This window comes from Talpa occidentalis, unplaced genomic scaffold, assembly GCF_014898055.3.
Source record: "Talpa occidentalis isolate TD23 unplaced genomic scaffold, MPIMG_talOcc4v2.1 talOcc4.11, whole genome shotgun sequence".
Taxonomy (NCBI): domain Eukaryota; kingdom Metazoa; phylum Chordata; class Mammalia; order Eulipotyphla; family Talpidae; genus Talpa; species Talpa occidentalis.
Window position 1 is genome coordinate 49,816,298 of NW_023601104.1, and position 27,589 is coordinate 49,843,886.

Consider the following 27,589-nt stretch of genomic DNA (forward strand, 5'->3'; position numbering starts at 1 on the left):
ATGTAGCCAAGGCAGTGTTCATCTCCAACAAGCCCTCACCCATGTGTCAGACAACAGAAAACAAGGCCTGCCTGGGGGCAATTTGCTCCTGACCACTCTTACTGTAAGTGCAAAAATGGGAGGAACAGTCAAACAGTGGCTCCCCAAAAAAAGGAAAAAAAGAATCCCCAAGTGTGGGCATTAGCCTCAGGGGTTTGCGCTGTTGGCTTAGTGTCCCCAGGAAATTGAGGGGTCAACTCTAGAACTAATTTTTATTTATCCTAGGCCTCCTTCATTCATGTAAGGGAAGCCAACTGGAAATGCTTTAGGTTCATAGTAATAAGATAGAAGAATTTGAATCCATATTATAAACAAACACTTCTTTTCTGTATATCCATTATAAAAATGTAATTGAGTTCATCAGGTGGCCAGGTATCCCAAGATCTAGAAATTCATTCCAAGTGCCAAGTTTCTCAGGTCGTCACCCAACCTTATCCCAGACACAGAACTTTCGTAACATCTGCTTTCAGAGTTCTGCTGGAAGCAAGCACGTGTTTCACACTCACTCACCTTCATGACTAAACCCTCTCTTCATTATTATTATTTTTCTTTTTACCAGGCGAGGATTTATTGCTATAATATATACGTGCATGCACTGTATAATAAAACTTCCCTGATTACCTTATAACTGCACATTAAAAATTTACTAAGATAAAATTAATGTGATTTTAATAATATTGTTTTAATATACAGGATGTCAGGTGACAGGCAAAGAACTATTTGGAATTCAGAGTGCAATATGCCTCTTTTGCAGCACCCTCATGACAATAGCTGAACTGGCAGACGAGCCTGGGCTGTTAAAATTTCTGAAACGTGCCTCCCAGGGGAAATGGCTGAAGGCGGGTCCTTTTAAAGCGTGACCGGACAATGCGTTTGAGACTGTAACGTAGAGAACTTTCCTGCGTGACAGGTGGACAGGGCCAAATCAACGTATTCAGAACGTTGTTTCCTGTGTGCGCTTCTATGAGATTCAGCCAGAGAACATAACTTCAAAGAATCTTTTGATGAAGAAAAAATGTTTTCATTCGCCCGTTTTATGATAGTGCTGCAGGATACTTACCGTTGATTTACTGTAATGATAGGACCTGGCTACTGTCCCAAAGGAACAGAAATTCTATTTTTCTCCTGCCACCTACCTGCCACATTTATTATTCCCAGCTAAAGGTGGGGACAGGCAAGTGGCGGGTTAAAGGGAAAGCGGGCTGCACTACAGCAGACAGAGCTCATCAGACACCCCCCAGAGTCCTTTGCACAAGGCTTGTGACCCAGGGTGGGAACATTCCCATGGTCAGGTGGCGGCTCGCTCCAAATCCCAGTAAAGAGAACAGACCTCCCAGCTCTGCACGGCTGCTGAGGGGATCTGAGGGGCCGGGGAGAAGTAAGTCTGGCTTCCTCCCCGTTGGGCAAAGACTCAGGCAAAGGAAGTGCCAGGACACTGAGCTGACCCACTTCGAGCCCTTCCTCTCTTGTTTGTTCCCAGGCAGAAGAGACACAAAAGCATCACTATGGCATGGTGAAAAGTTGGAGAAGCATTCTGGAAATTGACATGCAAATAAGCACTCCAAGTCCTCCACTTTGTTCTAAAAATTCCCATCACTGGGACCTGCAAAAACACCAATCAGAAGAGGGGCAGTGACAGGAAGGGCCTGATGGTTTTGCAGCCAGAGTCTCCCCTTTTGAGGGATTGTTCCTGTACCATGTCCCTGTCCCGGCTGGCACAGGTGACCCTAAACTAAACATTGTCCACCAAATGACCAAAAAGCCAACAGAGTTAGATGGAACAAGTGCAGCAGATGAAGCTCTGAAATAGCACACGTGTATTCAAGTAGCATCTTTGTGAATGATCCTAGCTGCCCACGAAAGCAGTAAGATGCAGACATGCTTCTGAACTGAGAGGTTCAGGAGAGAACCCAAATTTTTCAAATAAGATGAAGACAACTGTCTCTTCAAAGCCAGTTCCTGCACTCTGAGCAAATACACAACTTCCTGTGTAAGGACATTCAAGTTCTAGATAAGGCTCTTAGGAAAAATCCCCCCCTTAATCACTTAATCACTGGTTTTTAAATCACCGCTGCCTCCGATAACCTAGATGTCAAGCTCCCACCCGCAGATCCCAGGGCATACTACCTACAGTACTAAGCAGAGTCACATATTACTTGGGAAAGTGTTGCTGCTGAATGGCTAATGACTTGCACCAAACTTCAAGAAGACTCTGGTTTAATTTATGACACACACAAATTCTTGAGAAATGTGGTCCATTGTTACAGTGAATACCGCATGCTCTGTGTAAAAGGAGGCAACATAGCACATGGGCTGGGGGTTTCAAGTGAAAACTTGTCCTTTATTAGGAAGCTAGTAGATTCATTCTGATTCTAATAAAAAGCCTGCTTCTACTTATACAGTTTGCCCCTCTCGTACACAGGAAGCTGGTTATGTTGTGTGGGGTCACTTTACCATCATCTTTTTCTTCTACCCTCCCTATTACTCCAGAGCCAACCCTTGCAAATTATCAACCTTCTCCATCACAGAGATGTTCTTTGTCAGAAAAATCAAGCCACACACTGAAAGCTCTAAGTTCTGTAGCTGGATTTATCCTTTACTTTCTGCCAAGAGAGGTTACTTCAACTCTGTATCAACTCAATGGACTTGCAAGGAAGTTATCATCTCATGTAAGAAGTAATCCAGGGAGAGGACAAGCCCAAGACTGATTAGTTCAGTGACCCAAGATGATCATCAGAAACCAGGTTCTTTACATCTGTCTGCTCTTGCTGCCTTAGTTATGCTTCTAGCAATGACCACATCCCACAGCAATATCCAGAGGCAGACAAGAGTCTTTGCGTTATTGGATCTCTTGACATTGACACAAAGCTTCTCCCCAAAGCCAAACCCAGCAGACCTCCCCTAACTTCTCAAGACTGAACTGTACTGTGGCCAATGTAATTGCTCTCAGCAGCATTCTTAACTGCCCCCTTCCTTTAAGGACCTCCATTCAGTCTGTCAGCACCCCCTGCTAGCTGCTCCTCCCCCTGCTAGCTGCTCCAGAATCTGACTATACTTGCCCTGCCTTCTCTGCCACCATCTTGCCATGGCCTATGACTGACTACAGCACTGAGCGCTGTTCCCAACTCTGACTTTTCTCTTCTGGCCTCAGCACAAGAGCAGGATCATGTCTCTGTGCTCATAAAAACTCCCACATGACTTTTGTCATATTCAGAGCAGAGCCAAAATATTTCAAGGCAGTATCCATGATAAACCCAGATCCCCTTCTCATCACCTACCTTTACCCTTCTCACCCTCTTTCCCAAGCTCTGCCCTAGCCACACTGCCTCCTTACTGTTCTTTAAACACATTTGCATGTTGCCACCTCTAGATCTTCCACAGGCTGTCTCTTCCTGGGAACACTATTCTGCCATGTATCTAAATGGCCACTGCCTTACTTCCTGCAAGCCTATAATTATACCACCTTCTCAGATCTTTCCTAGACACACTATTTAAAATTGCAACTCTCTACATTCCCTGTGTTCATCCCATCTTATTTTTCTAACACTTCCTACCATTTAGCCTACTATATGGTCTCCTTGGCTGGTCTTTGTTTAACCTCCTACTGGAATGTAAACTCTATTAAGAGAGAGCTTTTTCTTTTTTTCCTGTTGTCCCCGACTGTCCTAATTTCAGAATCTAGAACAGTGACTGGTATTGATAAAAACTGATTCATTATTTGTTGAATAAATAAATTCTGAAATCAGTTATGGGCAACTAGCTCCATGATGGCTTTGACCAGTTGAGATTCATGCCTGGGGCTGAGCTTGCTTCCTCTGAAGAATGTAGCTGAGCAGAGGAAGATGGATACTTGGAGGAGATAAATGCCTGGAGAGCACATGTGATATTTTTAGGAACAAAGGGAAGACAGGAAGAGTTTGGGGTAAGCAATCAAAGTGCCAAGCACACGTCCTTTGATTTATTTCCCTTTTTAAAGCAAGAGATAATTATCAAATTATTCTGAGTCAAGAAAAATATATTATTTCATTGATTCTATTTTTTCCCACATTTTAACATTTCTAACTTTGGAGTGCATCTTACCACAGTACTATCTTGGGATCCTATAACTCATCCTAGTGTTTTTTCTTAGAACTTCATAAAAGAATGGGGGTATCTTAAAATGAATGGTGTCTGAGAGTCAATGAAATCCCATAGTGTCCCCTTGGTGTTTGCATCTGAAGTATGAAGCAATGCTAAGGAAGGAAGAATATCATCATCATTGTCCACAGACACATCGGCTGGCTGCTATTAAATAAACCAGTTTTGAGATCGCTCATGATCTCCAGCAGAACTGGACATTCTCTTTTTGCTTTGCCTTCCTGTTAGGAAGCTTTGATTTAAGATAATGTCTGAGCAGAGCAGCTTCGTTCAGCAGTGTCATTTGACCCAGATTGTATGTTTTTATAGCCAGAGCCAATTAGTTAAAGTGACTTTGACTATAATAGGGACCTGTGACATTCCTCAATATTATTGCATTAGTCACCCTGGAACAGTTTGTGGCTTGTGTTTGTAATCTGCCTCTGATTGTGCCTTGTTCATCCTGATATTTATATGATTGGTTGCTGTCCTATAAAATGATGGCCTTTGAGTCCTGAAATTAAACCCTCTCTGATTTATTTTTTTATTTCCAGAAGACCTTGGCATCTTATGGAACAGTGTGGATCACCTCCATTGAACTGATTACTAATCAAGGGCTTGGTTTGGTTTTTTAATCTATATTAATCAAATGAGTGTTTATCTGGGAGTCAGGAAACATGGATTCCTGTTCCTGAGGAATAGGACAACCCTGGGAAAATCACACCTTCCTCTTGATTTTGTTGCTACATGTGGGGAGGTTACTGCAGATCATCTAGTTCTATGAATGTTTCCCAGAGTTGGCTCCTATACCATTCCCAGTGATGTATAACAGACTACAATTCCAACCTCCACCCCAGTGCTGCAGCACGGCAGGGCTGGACCTCATGAAAGGCACTCATTTAACTATGAAATAAAGTTACATGTGTACCACCCTGAACTCCTTGAGGGCAGGACAGTGCCTCTTGACCTTTGTAACTCCTCACTACAGGGACACTCCCTGAAGACAGGACAGCATCTCTGTACTGTATGTCTGTATTCCCAGCACCCACAGTATGTAAGTACCTCATACACATTTGTTGAATGAATACATAAACACCTGAGATATGGATCTCTAGTGGTGTTTCCCCTCAGCTGTGATGGAAATCCTACTTTTGCATCCCTCCAGTGCTGTTTCCCTAGGTATCGCTCTCATGTTTTTCTTATTTCTCCTTCAGTACTTCTAACCTTGCATTTCTTTTTCGTTCTTTTTTCTCTTTGGTATCATGTCGTTTTTTTTTTCTTTTCTAGAAGTCCTGGTTTTTTTTTTTTTGTGGTATAGTATGGCAGGAAAGTTACCATTTGAGTCAGTTCAGTAGCTTTAAGTACCTCTCATTTTTGTGCAACTATCAGCATCACCACTTCCAGAATGCCTTCATCTTCCTTAAACTGTAATTCTGTGCCCACTAAGCTCCCTATTGCCCCCTCCTCTCAACCTCTGGCACCCACTGTTCTCCCTTATCTCTGTGAGTTTCTGTTCTAGAACCTCCCTAACCTCATGGCAGTGGAATGCCAGTCTTTCTCTGCTTTGGGAATTTCCCATGTTCCTTCTGTCCCTTTTCCTCACTTTCCTCGGAGGCGCTCTTCCCATGTTATCTCATCCCTCTCTCCTCCACATCTCAGTTCCCCTCTTCTGCAGGGAACTGCCTTTACACATTCTTATTTCTGATCTCACTTGTAACTATTAGGTTTTTAATTCACTCTTTTATAAGGTTGTGCTACACTTGCATGTGATATAAAACATGTAAGAGCAGGAATAAACCTTTTTAAAAATTTTGCCCCATTTATGTGTCCTTGAATTACTTATGGTAATTTTATTGTAGTGGTTTCATGAATTTTCTATTTACATCTTTTGCTTGCTCACATTTCAATGTGGAATCGAGAGGGTATTTTTCTCCTTTTTGATACTGTGATAAATATACAGAAAATAAAATTGCCCATTTTAGCCATTTTTAAGTGTACAGTTCTGTCATATTAAGTGCATTTGCACGGTTGTGCAACCGTCACAAAGCAGATTTCTGAAAAAGGCTAGCTTATAAAATGACAGCGTTGGGAGGTGGCCCTGAATAGAGAGGAAAGGGAGCTGAACCAGGAGAAAGGACTGGCCAGAGCAAACTGTGCCTGTTTGAAGATCATTGTAGGGTTTTGGGTTTTTTTTACATAAATTATTTGGTTATGTGTCAACCACAAGTTATCTGGCTTTTTCCTTCTTGATCTTAATATGCACATGTGTGCACAGTTGAACCTTGAACTCCACCCATGCACAGCTGAAATCCTCATGTAACTTTTGATTCCCCCAAAACGTAACTACTAATAGCCTGTCATCAACCTGAAACCTCGCCAACAACATCAACAGTTGATTAAGACATAGTACATGGATTATATGCTGTATTCTTACAATAAACTAGAGAAAAACATTGCTAAGAAAATCAGAAGGAAAATACATTTACTGTACTGTACTTCTCCATGCCATAAGGTTACATCTTCTGCCTAAAAAAAAAAAAAAAATCCACATGTAAGTGGACATGCACAGTCCTAACCATGTACACATGTGTATGTGTGTGGGTGCAAAACAGAGAAAAGTCAGTTTCCTCCATGGTAAAATGTAGAAAGAAGCCCTTGACTTAGCTTCAATGGCATACTGAGCCCTTCCTTTTAAACGGTGCAAGTTGGAGTAAAATTATTGAGATACAATTGTACAACGGTACAATTATTGAGATTGAATTACAGCTTTTCCCTGTGATCTCAACTATTCAGAGCAGACTGAAGCAGAGTATTTCAGGGAAGTTGTGAACTGTACAAACACCAACCCTTTAAACAAACATCAGTATCTGGAGATAGATATTATTAGAAAATTATAAAGATGCATTTCATCAAGTCTGGAAAATAAAGTGAAAATATAAATCACTCGCAATTCCCACTGTCTTTTCATCAGCATGCTTATGCATTTCTTCCCATGTACCAGGACTCTGAGATATAGTGCAACAGATGATAGAAAATTAAAGGTTTCTAAGTAAATCACAATAAATCAATCTAGATTAAGTTTAAGCCATGATATATAAGCAATAGTGGATATCATAGGGTACGTGGTCATAGAAAATGGATCCTCCTTACATGGGAAAAAAAAAAACTGCTTACCTCAAAGTGTTGTGACAACTAAATTAAATGTATATGTAAATCACCTGGCATTAATCTTAATTCCCTGTACCTCAAAGCTACTATGCATAAAATAGAATGGCCATTAAGAAAATTGTAATGTTGTGAATCTGGGGATATTTGCTTTTGTAAATGGTTATAGTTATTTTAAAAAAACAAATACCAAAAAATGTGATAACTCATGATTTTTCAGTTTTCTAAGCCCAGTGAAAGCATGGGTCATTGTAATATGCAGCCCAGAACCAGCAACCGACTGATAAACACAACGCATGGTGGCCTTAGGTCCCCTTTTCCTCCATTTTGTTATGCTTCTCTGTGTTTATTATGCTTTTCTCATCCTTCTTAGTCCTTTGTACTTTTCAGTTCTCTCTCTCTAGCTTCTTACTACTCTTCACCTCCTTTCTTCACAATCTTTAGACCTGTTGAAGATTTTGCATTTGCATTTCCTCATTTCATGTTTATTCTATAGCACCTTCTAGTAAAACCAGTGACTTTAAAATTTTCTTACCAGGGGGGCCTCCCTGGTGGCATAGAAGTTAAAGTCTCAGTGCTATCAAGCTACTGTCAGCTACGGGGCATGAGTTCGATCCCTGGCCAGGAAGCTGACCCACATGATGCAGCAGACCTCTCCTATCTTGCCTGCGGCTCCCCTCAGCAGTGTATTTCAGTAGATCTGCCTGTTCTGCTCCCCGCTCTGTCTCTGGTGAATCCTCTCATACTCCATACTCCCACCCTCATCTCTGGCCCTGACCCGAGTTTCTTGTATGCACAAATAAATCTTAAAAAAAAAAAAATTTCTTACCACCTTGTAGTCAAGTTCATGATACCTATCCACTTCTGAAACTTATCAGACAAGAAATCTTTTACCCAAATCATAGTGATAGTAGGATATATTAGTAAATATATAAATTTTGATTTTTTTAAAGAGCCTTTTTTTAAAGATTTTATTTATTTATAGAAGAACTAGGGTACAGGTCAGAGGCACAGAAGGGTGAGAGAATTCACCAGAGACAGAGCAGGGAGCAGAATAGGTAGGCGGACCAAAGACACTGTTGAGGGAGGCAGTGGGCGAGGCAGGAGAGGTCTGCCATGCCATGTGGGTTTCTCCCTGGCCGGCCAGGAATCGAACCTGTGCTTCAGAGGCTGCGGACAGCTTCACAGCGCGGCGCTCAACCTGCTGCACCACCGGGGAGGCCCAAATATACAAATTTTGAAAACAAAATAGTAGTATGTCTGCAAGTAGTTTGTTTTTCTAATATATTAATGAAATTCACATTTGACATGGTATTTCAGTACCAAAACCTCATGGCTAGTACAGGAGCTTATGGCCAGTTCAATAAATGTTTGCTTTTTGCCTTCCTATGGATTTATTTGATTCTCCAAATAACCTCCTAATGTTAGGTAAGACTAACACTGTGGTCTTTGTTGGATAACAGGACAGATAATGAAGGGATACGTGATTTTCTTAAGACTGTAGAGGTATTTAGTTGCCAAACCAAACCCATATGTCAAACACCCTGATTTTAAGGCCCAGTCCAGCCCAGGCCACACCGTCACTCTGTGTGGGCAGCCACTGTCCTGCCTCCTGCATCCACTGATGTTATTCCAGAATGGATCTTCTGCTCTGGGACCCAGGGAATTATCCCTTTCCTGTCCCTTTATCCACCAAATAAGCCTCAAAATAAGATTTAGAAACCAATCTGCCGAGATTATTATCCACACCAACTCTAACCATAAAAGCTTACATTTACTAGGTATTTATTATCTGCCAAACTAAGTGAGTCACATAGGTTGGTCCACATATTGCACTGTGTATGGCAATGTGTAGTAAATACAACAGAGTTCTTTAGATACATGTGACTGATAGATGCCTTACCGAACATTACAAAAACTGTTTTACGGAAAAATTTATCTACCCATTTGAAGAAAAAAGAAGATCTTGAGATTAAAATAAAATCAAAGTGGAGCCAACAAATCTGGCCTCCAAGTTCTTTCTTTCTCTGCAGTGAGTCACTACCTCCACCTTTCACTGTGCTTAAAGGACTAGCCCCAAACTATCACTGAGCAAGAGACATCAGGAAAGTAAATCTGTGTTTTTCAGATTGCCTCACTGTACTCAATGCTAAAAGTGTTTTTCATAGAGAGACACAATTTTCCTTCAAAGCATCTGTAAAACTCCCCAGGAAGACCCTTCTATGTAAATGTGTTCACATGGGGGCGATGATCGAGAGATCATAATAGAATTTGGAAATACTATAATGGGAGGAAAAGAAATCCCATATCCAAGGAAAAGAAGCACTAGTGCAAAAATCCTATCAGTTAAAGGGGGGTGAAGGGTGGGGTGGGTGGGAGGAATCTCATTACCAAATATAAATCCTGAAGAAAAGAAGATAGTCATTACAATAATACTAATCATTATTATTACTGATATGAAAAGAAAAAAGCTTGGTTCTAAGTTCACTGAAGTTTCCCTTCTGTCTTGAGTGATTCTTCTCTAGAGCCTGCCAGGAGTGCAAGCCTGTAATTTTAATTATATCTTGGCACATTCTTCTAAAGCAAACAGTCTGCTCAGGTGGTATTTATTACCTGTTCGAAAGAATACTTATGAATATGCTTCCAACTGCAGTAATCTGCAGTGGGCCTTTTCAAGGACAGAAGGGGTAAGCCAGAATACACCTAGGAGAAAAGTTGCTCATTAAGGGAAGGTTTGTTATCCAGGAACATATAATTAAGGTGACGGTCCCAGCTTCTGTGACAGCTAGCACTCGGGTAGTTGTTTGATTGCTGCGTGGGTCAGGGATCAGCTCCTGCTACAAGATGTAGCCACATTAGTGTGTTAGTGAACAGGTTAGAAAGTAAATTACAGCTGCCTTTCTCAAGCACATTACTGTCGGTCTTCATTGTTTTGTTTTTACTGTACATCAGCAGGACTGTGGCTTCTGAAGACTTTGTATGACAGGTTAGGCATTTTATCCTTTGAGTAAACAGTAATCATGGTGTGAAGAAAGTGGGGCATTGGAGAATTTTCCCTATTCTTTGAGAATTTCTCTCTTCCTTTTTAGTTTGCTCCAAGGGCTCATTGGGGATACATATATTAAGCCCTTTAAATAGTTCATAATAAATCTTTGTCTCAGGCTGATTCTGACAGTTTTTTAAAGAGTCTTTTAAGAGAGAATCCTCAATCATTTGTTAATCCATGGGGTGATCTTCAGACTTCAGGAAAAAATAACAGCCAGGGCTCTTGAATAGTGAAAATACAATGTAGGAAAAAATATATATAAATATGGAAAATTCCAAGAATATCACCTTACTGAGATTACATGTTCTGCATGTATCTAAATGCTTGCTTTCTTCCCAAAGCCACAAAGAGAAAAGAAAATATTTGTCAAATCTGTAAGTCTTTTTATTGATATTTTATATTTTCAAACTAACATGCATCTCCTAAAATGTTAAACTTCAAATCATGTGAGAAAGGATATTCTTTTTAAAGCAAACTGATTCTCCTAGCAGAGGGATGATTTCTTCTTTGCCCTTGTATCCCCTTTAAGACTATTTCTGTCTACCCCTAAATTATTTACATACGCACTATTATTTTACTGACCAGAGTGAAACATTCTACTTTTGGACAAAGGCTTGTTGCTATTGGTTATTAGTGTGAACAATAACAACAACAAAAAACTTCAAAGGACAAGACAGAGCTTTCAAAATAAAGACCTTTCTAAGTTGCTTTCCTTATTTAGTTTCTGCTTTAAAAACTAACTCATTCATCAAGATGGTCATAGTAAAATCACTTATGATTTTACTATATATGATTTTAGCAACAACAAATCATCACAACACTTACCAAAAAGAGTAAAATTATCCCCTAGGTAAATAGCTAATATTAGTAATCATTGCCTTCCCTATGAATTCTTTGTGCAATGACTGGAAAACATTCTGAATTCTCTCTAAGGAAGGAAAAAAGCACCCAATCTCAAGTATTTATGTATATACATCATTTACTGTTTTAGGGGATTTTATTTAGATGTATTTGGTTTTGCTTATAACTGAAACAATTAAGGATGAAACTCAAGGACACAGGTCACAGGAGAAACACATTAGGATAAACATCACAGCAGCCTTTTCTCCAAATATATATTTCTCTGTATTTGGACCTTTATGTCTTTTCTAAAATGCAGCTTCTCGAGCTATTGAAATATACTGAGAACTTTCTAATGACATGCAAATGGAGTTTGTTAGTAATAAATGCAATAATAAAATGGAGTAATGGGCAAAGGACAGCCTACTGTTATAGATAGATTCATTCTCACATAAGGTCAAATAATTGAAGACCCAGAGCAAGGGCAACCATAAATACCTGGAGTCCCTGCAGTTGAGAGGATTAACCACAAAACAATTATGACAAATGCAGTGGGAGCGTTCAACTTCCAGGCAACAAGCAATATGTGGTGCCAGTTCTTTAAATACTTATTTGGCATTATAGAACACACAGTTTAGACCCAGAAGCCATCAGATATGATGCTAAATTGTTAATGTTAAAAATATCAAGTACATTATTAGAGTTATATGTGAAGCAGGGAAAGGGACAGTAATATCAACAATTTTGCTTAGTACTCAGAGAAAAGGCCATATTTACCACATTTTCCCTATTACCATTAGCAATAGCCTTTTTTTTTTTTTTTTCAAATGAATAAAGAGAAGGTAATTCTATAGCAAGGCTAATTGCAAACTATGTAAATGGATTTAAAAAATGACTCCTTTTTTTATACTGACCACTTGAGAAGATTATGCACAGTCTTGAAGAAAATATACAAATAATCTAATGTTAAGCTCAGATATGGAAATGAAGCTCACAAAAATATCATACTACAAAAATAACCTAATGTCAAGTTCAGATCCAGAAATGATGCCACACATCTATTAGCTAACCAAGACCAGAATGATGAAACCTCGGGCCTCCCGGTGGCGCGGCGGTTGAGCGCTGGGTTGCGAAGCTGCCCACAGCCTCTGCTGCACCAGTTCGATCCCCGGCTGCTCCCCGGCCACGGGAGGAGGGTCCCACATGGCGCGCAGACCTCTCCTGCCGCCCGCTGCTCCCCTCAGCAGTGTACTTCGGTCCTTCTGCCTGCTCTGCTCCCCGCTCTGGTGAATTCTCTCACCCTCCCACGCTTCTGTCTGTACCCAGTGCTTGTATAAATAAATAAAAATAAATCTTTAAAAAAAAAAAAAAAGAATGATGAAATCTCATGTTCCTCCCAGGAAGGCAAGTCTACTTCTTACAAAAGATTACAAAAGACTTTATTTAGGTGCTAAGATGGAGCAGTGGTCACTGAAACTATTGGGATCATCAGAGAGAGTATATTTGCTTAATTAAATCTGTCAGAAATAGATATTCATTAGCAAAATAACAAATATAATTACTGAGTTATCTCCCATTTCTGGCTTCTCTGATTTATCACAATGTATAAATAATGTTACTAATTCCCCAGTAAATAACCGTCAATTCTTTATCGACAATGGATTTGATATAGTATTTATACATAACAACATTTTGAAAGATGACCACTTTAAGATGTGTTGGAATAGAGCCATAATAAAACCAACCAGTTCTAACTGCCTGGTGAAATTTCTTCCATATAAGAAAACAAATAAAATAAATTAGCAGAAGATAATGACTAAAAGATACTCATAGAAACCTACAACCCAGGCTCTCTTCAACCTGCAGAGCACACTCTCCCACAGGAAAATAAAAATCAGCCATTGTTAGACCCCGAATCTGAGAAGGCAGACTTGGAAAAGCCACATCATCACACTAATATTCACTTGGATTTTCAATTATTGTTTAGTTCTCTAATACTGTCCAGTCAGAAAGTTATGGCCATTCAGAACGTCCTCTTTCCGACAAATACATCTCAGACCAGACTTCTGAACTCTCCACTCTTCCTGCTGACCCCATGACTGCATTCCTGCAAACCCCTTATGCCACGTGGATTTTATGCCACTCATTCTTCAAGGAGCAGGGTTGTAAGAGTTAGCAATAAAAACAGAATTCCCAGTTAAATTTGAAACTTGTACGCATAATTTGGTCACACAAAAGAAAACAGTCATTGTTGATCTGAAATTCAAATCCAGCAGGGTACATTGTATTTTACCTGGCAATTCTAATTAGGAATAAACTTTCCTAGCACCACCAGCTTTTCCACAAGCTCCTCTTCTGCCTCTACACCCTTATTGAAACCTTTCTCCTTCAAGGCCACAGAACTCTGGAAACCCCCAAGTAGAGGCCATGATTCCTGTGCGCCCATTCTCCCACCCTCAGAGAGGAGTGGTATTTATCCACTTTACCTACTGCCATGTCCACACCATCGCTGCCCAACATCATCTTTTACAAACTGCCTCTTTAAACAAAACAGCATTCTTTTCCTGTTACTATTGTCATCACCGACATCACTCACCACTCACCTGCTTCCTTCCATGGCATCAGCTCATACTCTGCAGTCTCCATGGGCAACAGTCTCCTCCAGGGGCAATGATGCCAGGTGAGGGTGTCCAAGCTGGGTGACCATTCCACACACACTTCCCTGGCCAAACGCACAAACTCATGTCTTTACCTACCTTAGGCGTCTTCGTATCTTGACCTTTAACTGCTTCTTTTATAAGATCCCAAACATCTGTTTAAAAAAAAAAAAAAAACTTTCTAAGCTATAAGAGCAGTGAAAGAAGTTACTAAAGGGAAAAATCTATAGATTTCTTTACCTAAAATTTTAAAATGTGTGCTGTGTCATTGTACATCATGAGCAGAAGTAAAAGAAACAATTGGGGAAGTATTTGTAAAAATATATGTCAAAGATAGTAACCTTAAAATTATCTAGTTTCTCATTCAATTGAGTAAGAAAGACACTGAAAACCCAATTGGAAAATAGAAGACATAAATATATGATTGATTTAGAAACATTCAAAAGAGCAATAAATATGTATTAAAACATTATTTAATTTCATTTGAAATAAAAATGGAAATTAAACATGTTTTTACATATTGTTTGCCAGGGAGACACCCCCTTCTCCAGTAAAGTGTCTTTTTTGTATATTCTGCTAATTTAGTATTTTTATCAAATAAAAATTATGATGAAAATTAATATGAACGCCATCAAATATTAATGAAATACATAAATAGTAAATACGATCACGATAGTAAATAGATCACTATTAATATAAGTTAATAGTAAATATGATCACAAAGCATATTAGTGCTACTAGTAATTATCTGCATGATAAGGTTACTGGGGATACTTGCTATTTTCTTATTCCAAATTTTCAATGAACATAAAAATATATACACATATTTATATACACACATATAATTATAGCTATAATCATTAAAAAAACTTCCATAAAAGCAGTAAGCAACATTCCCCCAAATCACTCTCTAAACATAGTCCCCCTAATTGGCTGCCTCTCCATGGCCCCAGCCCCTGCCCGCTCTTCTTTCCTCTTCCCTAGCTCACCACTCTGTCAGATTCATTTACTTGTCAATTTTTTGGTTGGTTGTGGTCAGTGGAGCTACTCATCACCCCACCCTTTATTTCTCAAATTTTATTACTTTGTCAGTGGTTTGCATACTGTGTTGTTTTAGCAGTACAATTTCACACCACCATATGTGTACGTGCCTCACTCACCCTCCACCAAAACTGTACTGCCAGTGGCCTACTCACCTCTCTCCCCACTGTAGCCAGTATATTGTTCAGAGGCTAAGAATTATTTTTGCTGCGCATCATTTGTTTTCTTTATAGTCCATAAATGAGTGAGGCCAGTGGTAACTGTCTGTCACTGACTGACTTACTGTTTTTGCTTGTCTCTTAGCCCTGCAGAATCCCTCACCCTACCCTATTGTCTCTCCTTCCTTCCATTGTGGAGAGGAAGGGCCCACACCTGGGAATACCTCACTGTCCTAAGCGTTGCCTAGAAAAACCACAAAGTCTTTATTAATAGGGTGCCCTAGAAAGTTAATGCTGCTAAATTCAAATAATGCAAATTTTAGCCACTGTACAATCTTATTTATTCTATCAACACCAGTTGCTTTTTTTAATAGCTTTTTTTCATTCTCAAAATTCTCTTGACTACTTTATTTAAGCAAACAGCCTTTACTCTTGCGAGGTAAGTTGTTCAACACCCTTCTCGTCTCTTTCTCCTCCACTCCTCTCTCACATACTTCTTCTTCTTGCCCTCATTTCACTCTCTATTTCTGCTTAAATAGCCCTTAGGAATTAAATTCCTCAATGAGCATTTTCAAGGTAGATGGCTTTGAGCTTTTTCCTTCTGTGAACATACCCAGGTCCCTATCTTTATCACCAAAATTCACCAAACAGAAGTCTACCAGTTACTTTCTTAACCTTTATCACACTTTTCTACTTAAACTACTGTCTCTGGAGTCTCCAAAGACCTGGCAGCACGAGTGGGCACATCTGGAAGACACTGGACAATTCTGAGCATTAACACCTCCCTTAGTTTCCCACATGTCAAGTGACACACTGAAGACAAATAATTTATTTCAATTTTGGACAAAAGTGTGAAGGGTAACATGAGCAGTATTTCTTTGTCACTAGTGCACATCTATTCAGGGGACAGTTTTCTGTAAAACCCTTTACCAAACTGAAGTCATACGGTGAGGGTGCAAATCGTGAGCACAGGCATGTGTTGTCCCTGCCCAGCTGGCCACTCTACTCAAGCCTCCTCTCAAATGCCATCTCAGAGAGGACCCCATGACCACCCCACCAAAATTCAGCCCTCATCGCTCTCCAACCCGTTATTCTACATTGTTCTTTATAGTATTAATCATTACCTAAAATTATTATAGATATTTTTGATCCTCCTCCCAAATGCCAGCACTGTTATAATGTTCTCAGCTCGCTATAGCTCATCAATAAGTATTTAATTTAAATAAAGAGTAAGTGAGCCATAATAACATTTGATGGGTGCAGTTTAAAATGCACATGTCATGTGCTACCTAAAGGCAAGAAGTTCCAGGGGGGGCCTCCCTGGAGGCACAGGGGTTAAAAACAGTGATATCAAGCTGTCACCAGCCACTGCATTACAAGTTCAATCCCCTGCTGGCCAGGGAGCAACCACATGGTGCAGCAGACCTCCCCTGTCTCACCTGCTGCTCCCCTCAGCAGTGTATTTCAGTAGATCCTCCTGTTCTGTTCCCCACTCTCTCTGGTGAATCCTCTCAAACCTCCCACTCCAACACACACACCTCTGGCTTATACCCCAGGTCTTGCATGCATTAATAAATAAATCTTAAAAAAAAAAAAGTTCCAGGGACAGACAGAAGATCAGTGTTAAAAACTGAAAAAGTCTGCTCTCAGTCCACACGCCTACATAGTGTTTGACTTTGCGTATCAATGGTTTGAATCACTGCCTCATTTTTCATCCAGTGCTGCATAACTGCTTCTCATCACATGGTATTGTTGTAGTTAGTCAGAGAGCTTTAAAGCAATGAAAAGGCAGAATGCATATGTGTGTGTTCGCAAGTGTAACCAGAGTCCTCTGTATACCTCCACCTTAAAATACAGTATGCTGACAACATCTGCACCTGAGGTGGAGATTTGGCCAGAATGCTAAGAAAATAAACATGGCAGTTCACCTCAACACCCACCACCAGTTACTGCTCCACGGATAGGCTGCACGAAAGATTCATGTATATAAAATAGTATATTAAAGTAAACTTACAAAAGCAAAGAGCAATCATTGCAACCATAATTTTTTCTTCCTCTTTGGGATTCTAATTTTAAAAGCATTAAAGAAGACAGCTGTTCATGCTGTGATACGCGCTAAACAGCCTGAAGGATGGAAAAAAATATATTTGTAGCTCATAATAACTATTGACCTTTCTGATATACAATGTTCTCCGTGTTAGCTATTCGGTTCTATCAACAGTGAAGATTGAACATGACTTTTTAATAGAAAACATGGGGTTTCGAGCTGCCTTCACAAAGGTGTTTATGTATTGTTATTTTGTTTTGTACTACAAAGACTAAGTTCTGATACCCTTTGTCTGACATGTTTGTCCTTAAAAAAAAGAAAGAAAAAGAAAGGAAAGGAAAAGAAAGAATAGAAGGAAACAGAAAAGGGCGGGAGGAGAGCCTCAATGTTATTCAGTATGTTTTATACGGAGGAATTGGCTCATAACCACTTTATAGTAGTGATAAAAGCATTGCCACACTCGATCCCATACACAATATTGGAAATGGAATCCTAGCAGCATCCCTGGAGGACATACTATATATTTCCCCCAGAAAAGATCCCTCAAGTGGCAACATTTACAGGAGTCTCCAAAAAAGATTTAAAACACTTGCAGTAATCACGGGGCATGTTCATTGGGGTGCACAGCCGGCTGCAGACATGGGAAGGCATGTCCTGTTCTCAAAAGCTCTCTTTGCAATAACCAGTTTTTTGCCTTGAACCTTCCTGTTGCTTAGTAGTTGTGTATAGAAACACCCACTGGTAGCAGCTTGACTCTGACACTGTGTGTATTTCCCCAGAGTGGTATCATCCAAACACCAACTGCGGAGCAGCAGGCGGCAGCTGAACACTCTCCTCTCCCTCAGGGGACAGCCTCACCAAGTAGCAACCCCTGCCAGGCGCAGGAAACCTGAAAGGCAACCTCGTGCATTGTGATTCTCCTCGGTGGCAGGCTCAGATTGCTGGAGAGTCAGTGCTGACAGGTGGCAGGAGTTGGCAGATTATTGTATTTTTCCTCTTTTTTATTTTGGAGGATTATTTTTAATGTTACTTTGAAAGAAGTTTATGACATCATTATTGAACCACAATTATTTTCACAGCTATGCTCTAGAGTTTCAGTTAATGATTCACAAGTTTCTAAACAAAGCTGAAGACTCACAACTGAGTGGGAGCGGGAATCAGCCCTAATGAGACTTAAATAAATTTGGTTTTTTCATCTTACTCCAGAGCAAGCACTGAAGCTGATAGAGACTGATTGCTGAGCTGGAGCTTAATGGGACTGCATTTGCGTGAAAACAAATTGTGGTACAACTTGTATCCACAGGGAAGGGTGGGCACTGCCTTGTCACCGGTGGCCAAGGGTCTTGGTCTTATGTACTAAGGGCCATCTCCTCCCATAGTGTTGGCTTAAAGCATGGTAAAGGACAGGGTAGAGGGATGAAAATCAACTCTCAAAGGACAGAGAACAAATTTCCCTGATTCTAGGGGCAATCAGGCCAGTCCTGCTTTAAGTGCCACATCCACTGGTCTATGACTCTCAACATAACACTTTGCAGAAAATGCTTCCTTAGAGAGGAATACAAGGAAAGGACAAAATGATTCCCTTGTCTTAAAAGGAAAGAAGACCTCTTAAGACGAGTTGTTTGGTGTGAGAAAGTGGCAGAGGAGAAGTAAAACATTTTTAAAAGAAATTATATGAATATTAATTTGCACAGCATGCAAAATGAGTGCCTGCTATAGAAAACACAACCCTAGGTACTTTGGGAGGATGAGGAGGCTAGAGAAGAGCAGGGAATAGATATAGCAAATGATAAGCAAGATATAGCAAATGATAAGCAAGGTCTTTCCAGATTTCAGTTGTAGATGACATTGTTGATAGCACCTTTTGCAAACTGCACATTTTAAAAAATCAATTGAGCATTTACTTTTGAAAACATAGACCCTACTTACAAAATTCATGATTGAAGATAGTTTCCCTGAACATATGAATTCACCAGGTATTGACAGACTGGGTGATACACTCCTCACTCATGTGAGTCTCACCCAGCCACATAATTGTCACAAATCAAAATAGCTGTTTTTAAAAAACAGCTCCCGTCCAAGTACTAACAGGCCCAACCCTACTCAGCTTCTGAGTTCGGATGAAATCAGGCATGCTTAGGGTAGAATGGCCTACATGGTTTTTATAATAGTTATCTATCTTTATATAACAATATACTCCAAACATTGACAGCTTTAAAAAAGGAAAGCTATCTCACATAGTTTCTGCAGGTGAAGATCCTAGAGCAGTTCGTCTGAGTAATTCTGGCTCAGGATCTCTCATGAAGTTGAGATGGAGATGTCAGTCAGAACATAGACTCAGGACACGGAAAAGGGGAGGGGTAACCTCTAAGCTCACGGTGTAGCTTATTAGGAAACCTCAATTCCTCACCAACTATTGGCCAAAGACCTCAATTCCTTGCTACACCGACTTCCCCATAGAAATGCTTGAGTGTCCTCACAGTATGGCAGCTGACTTCTATCCGAGTGAATGACAGAATGACAGAGAGCAACAAGGAAGCCACTCTGCCTAATAATCCAGTCATATCCTACCAAATTCATCATTTGTTACTTATTAGCGTAAGTAACCAAGACTAGCCCACACTCTAGGGAAGAAGTAGGTTCCACCTTTCAGAAAGAGGAATATTGGAGAATTGTGGCATTTCAAACTACCACAGTTGTCATGTCGAATAAACATAAATCTATTGGGTCAATTACTTTGAGGAAAAAAATTGTTTGTTTTTTTTTTTACCAGTTTTGACTTCCTATTGTAAAGCTAAGTTGGGAAGATCTTATTAAAGTCAATGTTTAATGAGTATACTATATATACACATATATGTAGATACATAACAAATTATATATATACACACACATGCACACACAATCTTTGCTCTGGGCTCAAGAAAGCATTCTAGTTGCTATAAGGGATCACAGTTAGACCAGTCTCAGTCCTGTTGTCCTCAGACACCTCGCAAAAGAGATAAAATGAGGCTAAGATGACTATAAAAACAGTATATTGGAAACATAATGACTTTTGGAGTCAAACTTGGCATATGCTCTGCCACTGACTCTCTGGGAGACTTAGACAACACACTGGCTCTTTTTATGTAATAATAGAGAGCAGTCAGTATAGCTGTTTGCTGCAGTAATACTATACCCCAATTACAAGAAAGATTTGTTTCTGAACATTTGGTCGGGGGTTCTACTGCACACTGTCTCTATTCCAAGACCCAGGCTGATGGAGCAGCTACCATCTGAAATGTTGGTTAGTCACCATGGCTGAGCAAAAGAGAAAATATAATACATTGTGATTGACTTTTCTTGAAGATTCTACCTGGAAATGACATACATGACTTTTGCTCACATTTCATTGACCAAAATGGCTGTGAGAGTGCAAGAACACCTTTCTAAGAAAGGAAACAGCTTGTCAAATTTCTCATAGACAATACTCATTCTTAAGTTCTAAAAATAGATCTGTATCTAACAAAACTGACAGCATATGCAATGCTGTTACAATTTGGCTTTACCGAGATAATTGCAAAATGAACCAACATCTCCTCCTTGCTCCTCTACTTGTCTTGTGCAAGTCATTTTGAATATTTGCACTTTGGACATTTGCATTTGTTTCAGATGCACAGGACCTCTGAAAAAAGGAACAGTTCATCGAGTCAACTAAGTGGAAGAAGTATAATGTCACATCTCCACAAATTATCCCAGTTCCTCTTTTCCTTTAAAAAAGAAAATACCTGTTTACTAGTAAGGAGTAACGTTTTCTCAACCTTAATTTTTCTTCCCCCCTCTTCACCCCCCCAACTCATACATCAGAATTCAGTGGCATTTGAAGGGTTATGATACTAGAATTGCACTGAAGCCATTTAGAGTGTACTAAGAAAGCCCCTCTTTATGTTTTGGCCTCATGCACTTTTAAGGACCCTGGAGAAAATACTGGAAGTGTTCAGGATGCATCTGGCCTTGGGTTTGTACAGTGGGAAATAGATGGTTTTCTGCCACCTCCTTGTCCCCTACCACCTCCTGCCCCTACCTCATACAGAAGCAGCAACTCCAATACCAGTTAGGGAATCGTAAACAGATGTAGAATAACACAGATAGGATTTCACATTATTGTGGTATTTGCCAACATAAAAATTATTACTACTTTTGCTGTAAATTGTTCTGTAATTTCATAAAATATGCAAAAAATGACATTTCAAAAACTGAGGTAATTTAACTTTACTAAAAAATGGAGGCCCCTGAGATTCTGCAAAAGTTTATTTCTCTAACTTTCAGTTGGGTAGGCTTTGCTTTTGTCTTTGTTTTTAGCTCCTTGTTTATAATTCATAGGTCAAAACTGGCCACATCTGGTCTTAGACCACTTACTCCATCTTTACCCATAAATTTCTCCTGTGCAGCAAATAGCAGATAGACTCTCTGAATCCCAAATTTCTCAGGAAAACATGCAGCCATCATCATGCCTGGCCCAGAAAGTTCACAGAAAGCCATTTGCTATCTAAAGGGACTTTAAACACTGGTTCCACAGTCTTTATACAGAACCATTCCTAAGGATATTTTCCTCATACTCAGTCCTGTCTTCACACACACCCACACACCCCCTTCTCCGCTCAATGCCGCACATCACCGAGGCCAGGCTGCCTTGGCGGCTCTCCCAGTAGCACCCTCATCAAAATCATGCTTCTCACCTGAGACATTTAGAAAGCTTCCCTTCTAAAGCGCTGCTCTCGTCTGTCACATGCAGATAATGTCTTTTTACTTGAGAGACACCATTGTCAGAGCTGGGAGAACCAGAGTGTATTTGCTGGCCCTTGAGGAAACATGGCCCAGCCATGGTGAGTGTGGAGACGGAGCGGCCTATTACTTTACCCCTCTCCTCAGAACTCGCAAGTCAGATGGCTCTAAGCAGAAATCCTCATCAGAAATCAAACTCTTTTCTCAGCTGCCTCTTCTCAAATCCACCCACCCCCCGCACCCCGCCACCCACCACCACCACCACCACCTTCAGCCCCTCAGACCCCTGTGCCCTTGAAATAAAACTTGTAGATTCTAAATCTCAGCTTCAATGGGGCAAAACCTGACCCTAGCATTCCTCTCACACCAGTTGTCCGGGGTTTAATTAATGCTGCCCCTGCATGTTTACACAATTACTGTCTTACGGAGCTCACTGGGGGGTGATGTGCTGGCCACCTCAGTCAGGGTGGATGCAGGGTTCAGCTTCCACAGCTCCTGCAAAGCTTGCATCTAGCATTTTGTCACCCAGTGGGAAGCACCCGGGCTGTGGTCTCTCATGTGCACCCCGAGTGTTTTACTCTGTAGTTCCTAACGCTGCAAACAATCATGATCTCTAATGATCCCTGAATTACCCTTCTACAGTTAGTTGGCGCCTTCCTTACTGGGTGGGGGCAGCCGGGGCCCTAGCCCTAAAACATATTCCACTTCTCTGGGAAGTTTCATTTTTCCTCAGCTATTGCAAACACGATCTTGCTGAACGGAGCTGAATTTTTAAGGCTGAGTTTGTGGTATGGATTCTGATGGCTTCACGTTCCTTTAAGTCTCTGTGGACCAGTGCCAATAAATGTGAAAGGGACAACAGTAGATTGGCATACTTTTCCATTTCCACCAGGATGAAAAACTGCTATAAATTAAGTCTAACCTTAAATGTATAATCTGTCCTTGGAAGGGGGAAAAAAAAAAAAGGATATAGCATCTTCAAGCTCTCGGCATCCCTTTCGAGAAAAAATTGGTTCTAAGGGTCTCTGATCTTGTGTTTTAGTAAAATAGAACTGCACGGCTGACTGACAGTTCTGATCTAAAGCATTTACGTTTAAGTTTTGATCTCTCTGCTTTTGATTAAAACTAATGAGCTCATTTAATTCAAAATGGGAATCTCTGATAAGAGAAATAAGGTTGATGTGATTGGATTAGAGGGGCAAATTAAACTCTTAGAGCAGAAGTTTGTGCTTATATAGTGTATTAAAAAGCTGTTGGCGTATTATGGCGTGTTAGATGATGAGAAAAATTTCATAGTAATTCATATTTAATCAGAAGAAATGAAAGTACTAAATATAACATGGCTCTGCTTTTCCCTCGAGTGATAAAAAGCTGTACATTTAAAATGACACCAGATCCATGCTCTCTAAAATAAAAAAAAAAAAAAAGAAAGAAAATCTTAAGAGAGACACATTAAGAAAGGGACATTTGTCAGTGGTTCCATCACCCCAAAATAGACATGCCATAAATATAGGAAAATAAAGTCTTATTAAGAGAAGTATGAATACAAGAGAAGCCCCAGACCACAAATAGCAAGGTTTCTATAGTAGCTCTTATGCTTTTATCTAAGCATCAAGTTTGATTTAAAAAGAGAAAGATTTCTTTCCCTTAGAAATGTATGGAATACCCTGTATAATTTACAAATTTTTTGGCCTATTTCTCTTTATTTTGAACTATTTCACATATGGTTAATTCTTAAATCTTTTTACTATGCATGTTTCTTTACCCCTGCTACAGAGAAAATTTGTCTTAGTATAAGGCTGCTCAAAAGAAAATCTACCTGGTATGGACAATTTTTCGTCTTTATTATAAGGAAAACTTTCAAGTAATATAGAAGAGTAAAATGAGAGTGTTCATCAGGTTGAAAAACCCCAGTTAATTCCTTTCCTGAATGTACTTAAATTTTTTAAATATGTTAGAGACTTGTTTTTAAAAAAGAGATATACCTTGTTTCCTATCCTGTTTGCATAAAGGTGTTTTCAGATTAGCACAACTGCAAATCACCATTTTAGTTTCATAAATAGAAACATACTTTACTGCAGGTTGAGCTATGCGCCGTGAAGCTGTCCGCAGCCTCTACAGCACAGGTTCAATTCCTGGCTGGCCAGAGAGATACCCACATGGTGCAGCAGACCTCTCCTGCCTTGCCCGCTGCTCCCCTCAGCAGTGCTTTTGGTCCGTCTGCCTGTTCTGCTCCCCGCTATTTCTCTGGTGAATCCTTCTAAAAGTCTTCTAATCTCCCACACCTCTGGCCTGTATCCCAGCTCTTGTATAAATAAATAAATCTTTAAAAAAAATACAAATGAAACCATATAAAAGGAAAAACTACCTTGTTTAAGAGAGAAGACTATTATGTTCTCATACCAGAAGTGGAGAAGTAAAAACAGGCACACTTTCCCATTTGGATGGGGGATAAGGTCAAGTTGTCGATAATGATGGGCATGGGAAGTTGACAGAGGGTGGTTGTTTTTTTTTTTTTTTCACCTTATCTGTACATCCCATTCTCAGCCCTTGATCAGCTGAGGATTCCATGCTACTTATTCCCCACAATGAAGGAAACCAACTCAGGAGGGCAAGGACACTGACAAGGTGGCTTGTGGTCCTCAGAACCCCCCATTAGGCAAATGGTACCAGGGATTCACAGAAACAGCAAAGAAAAAAATCATCCTTGCCCTTCATCAGAAATGTCTTTGCCAGTATTTTGGTTAATAAAATAAGTCGATGGGGCCCTTGTTTTTGACAAGTCTCTTCTATATGCAGTTACCTAGCCTCAAGATGTGCTAACATGACTTACTCTTAGACCTCATTTAGGGAGCTCCAAGAAGTTAAAAGGCCTTAAAAGTTCTTGCTAGGAACTGCAATGCATACTTTGGATGCATTAATTTTTCTTTTTTATTTTCTGCAAAGTAAAGATTTTCTAAATGATGTAAATTGATTACTACGCTCTTCGCACCCTTCAGTCATTTATTTTTAGTGAACTCAAGGATTGCACCTGAGCAGTAACTATGAGGAGCTGTGTAGAGATCTAAATCATGTGTGTATGTATTTTTGTCTTCTTCAGTGGAGTCGACCAGCCCCAGTCTGCTAACCACTGACAACACCCTTGAACGATCCTTTTTCATCCGAATGAAATCTACACTGACCAAACGCGGTGTGCACATCAAGTCATCAGGATATAAGGTAAGTTGGGCACTGGAAGGCTGGAAGGAAATAATTCTGTCTCAGGTCAATTCCAGGTTATTTGCATTGACTTTTCCAGCTGCTTTGGGTCCACATCATGAACATGTGATGCTGAGCAGCCCAGGGGTTCTCTTTATGTCTTTAGGTAGGAGCTTCCTTCTGCCTCTTGTTCTCATGCTCAGACATTGCTGATTCACTGAATGCCTCAGTGTAGCATCTGATGTTAACACTCTTGTTAGTAATACACCAAGTGTTTTAGCATTTGCTTAAAATTCATTTTGATGAAGGTGAGCTGAATTCATGTCAGTCCTTGAGATGAGCATTCTAGAACTGCTCCTATAAGAATTCCACTTCCCCCATTCCTCCTTCAAATTTCCTGTTTCTCTCTAGAGAAAGACTATCCATTTTAATAACATCTTGGCCACCAAAACTCATATATGTATATAAGAAAAAAAAGTTGGATATCAGAAATCCATTTCTTAACTTGAAAATGAGTTATTGACCATTCAGTCATACATTAGCATGCCTAGACTACTCAACATACAGAGTAAATGTTGTTCCCACAACAACAAAGACCAAGTGTAGAATCATAATCTACATTATTATCACTTTAAAGTTAAGGATATGGGGCCCTTGTTTTTGACAAGTCTCTTCTATATGCAGTTACCTAGCCTCAAGATGTGCTAACATGACTTACTCTTAGATCTCATTTAGGGAGCTCCAAGAAGTTAAAAGGCCTTGAAAGTTCTTGCTAGGAACTGCAATTTTCCCCCTATACATTTAGGGGGAAAAAACCAATCACTGTACAAAAATGGAACAATGTTGTAAGAAAATAAAAATTTTAAAAATACTACAGTTAAGGATATAAAAGTCTTCTAATCTCAGGAGATTCCAATCCTTCAGTTACTATAGCATATAAATTAAGACCTCTGAAATTTATGAAATGTTCTGGCAACCTAACTCTTAACCAATTTTAGAATTTAGAGCCTCTGGTAGCCCAGTTCTTTAGGGTGACCGTCATTGTAAGGCATGCAACAGTCATTATCATCAGGCCTTCAAACCTCATATAAGTCATCAGGAGACCAGCAGCTGCATAAAAGTTGAAGCCAGGCACTTTCTTTGACATCAATTCTTCAGGAAAAAAAAAAAAAGGTAGGAAACAGGCCCTTCCAAGAACGACCTTTAGCTGAGCTGTCCTGCAGTCTGAAAGGCACATGCGGAGCATCCTTGACCTTTAACAGGAGAGGCACCTGGGCAGATCCACCTACAGTGGAACTGTTACAAAGGAAAATGTTGGAGATATATAAACTATCTGTAGAACCATTTTGTATTTTCCTGCCTCATTAAAATTAGAGTATTTATTTGTTGTTCCCTGTGTAGCATTCACAAGTTTGGAATTCTAGGTGCAGACTACAGATGTAGTGATTCATTTTACTGAACTGATACATCTTCTCTGCATTTCTAGCTTTTAAGGAATGATAGGGTCTCCTTTCAGCTATTTTCTGTGTATCTGCAGAGTTTGTATTCTCTGCTTTCCAAGGTTGTCAGGGTCAGAGAGAAGGGGTTGGAGGAATCCCAGGAGGGTGGAAGAGGTGAAGTGCATTTTGAAAAAACACTATTTAATACAACATAATAACATTTAATTTTGGAGGGAAAAATTACTTTTGTTCAACAAAGTAAAGATTGGCAAGTAAAAATTTGGATCTGCAAAAATGTGGAACATTTGGGTTCAAAAATAGTATGGAGAAATCATTTGAGTTCCAGTCCAAGCATGAGAGCATGTGGCTGGGATTCTGTTTGCTGTTTTGTTAGGTGACGTGAGTTTGTCAAGCTAATGTCAATATTGACAGGACATGCATTCGTTCAACACATATTTACTGAGCTCCTATTCTGGAGGCTATTCTAGGTCCTGGAAACCCAGCATGGAACAATTAAAAGTTCCTGCCTTCATGGTGCTTAGATTCTAATAGGCCTAACAGACAGTAACAAGTAAATAAACAAGGAAGATGACTCCAGAAAGTAATAATGGTAACATACCAATAGCTAATCCTTATGTACACTATAATACGCTGGACATGGTATACTTTGTGTATGAGGCCTCATGACAGTCCGAGGGAAAGGATTTTTATTATTTCCATTTACAGAAGAAGAAACTGAGGCTAGAAAGCTTTCATAAGCAAGCTCAACATTACATGTTGAGGGACAGAGATGGATTTGAACTCTGGGAGCCTGATTGCACACCCCATGCACTTCACCACTAGGCTGCACTAGTATGCAACAAGCAGAGCAAGGTAATGGGAGTGAGCTGCTTGGTTGGGCCCCTTTAAATGGGAGGGTCTCAGAAGCTCTCTCTGAGCAGGAGACATGTTACCTAAAAGTGATGAACACTATGGGACCGCCATGCAAACACAGAGAATAAAAGTATGTCTGGAATTTCTTGCAGTTAAGATTAAAGACACCTTGCATTAAGACAGAGCCTTTGAGAAAATCTCAAAAAGTA

The 27,589-nt window shown here is 39.9% G+C and overlaps 1 protein-coding gene across 10 annotated transcripts in view; it reads left to right on the top strand.

The window, feature by feature from the left end:
• NPAS3 (neuronal PAS domain protein 3) overlaps positions 1 to 27,589 on the top strand; it is an 846,848-nt gene that overhangs the window by 758,128 nt on the left and 61,131 nt on the right. For all 10 annotated transcript variants that reach the window (XM_054689778.1, XM_054689784.1, XM_054689786.1 and 7 more), the window contains one exon: positions 24,971 to 25,089. In XM_054689778.1, coding sequence (XP_054545753.1) covers positions 24,971 to 25,089 — 119 coding nt within the window. The remainder of the gene's footprint in view (positions 1 to 24,970; positions 25,090 to 27,589) is intronic.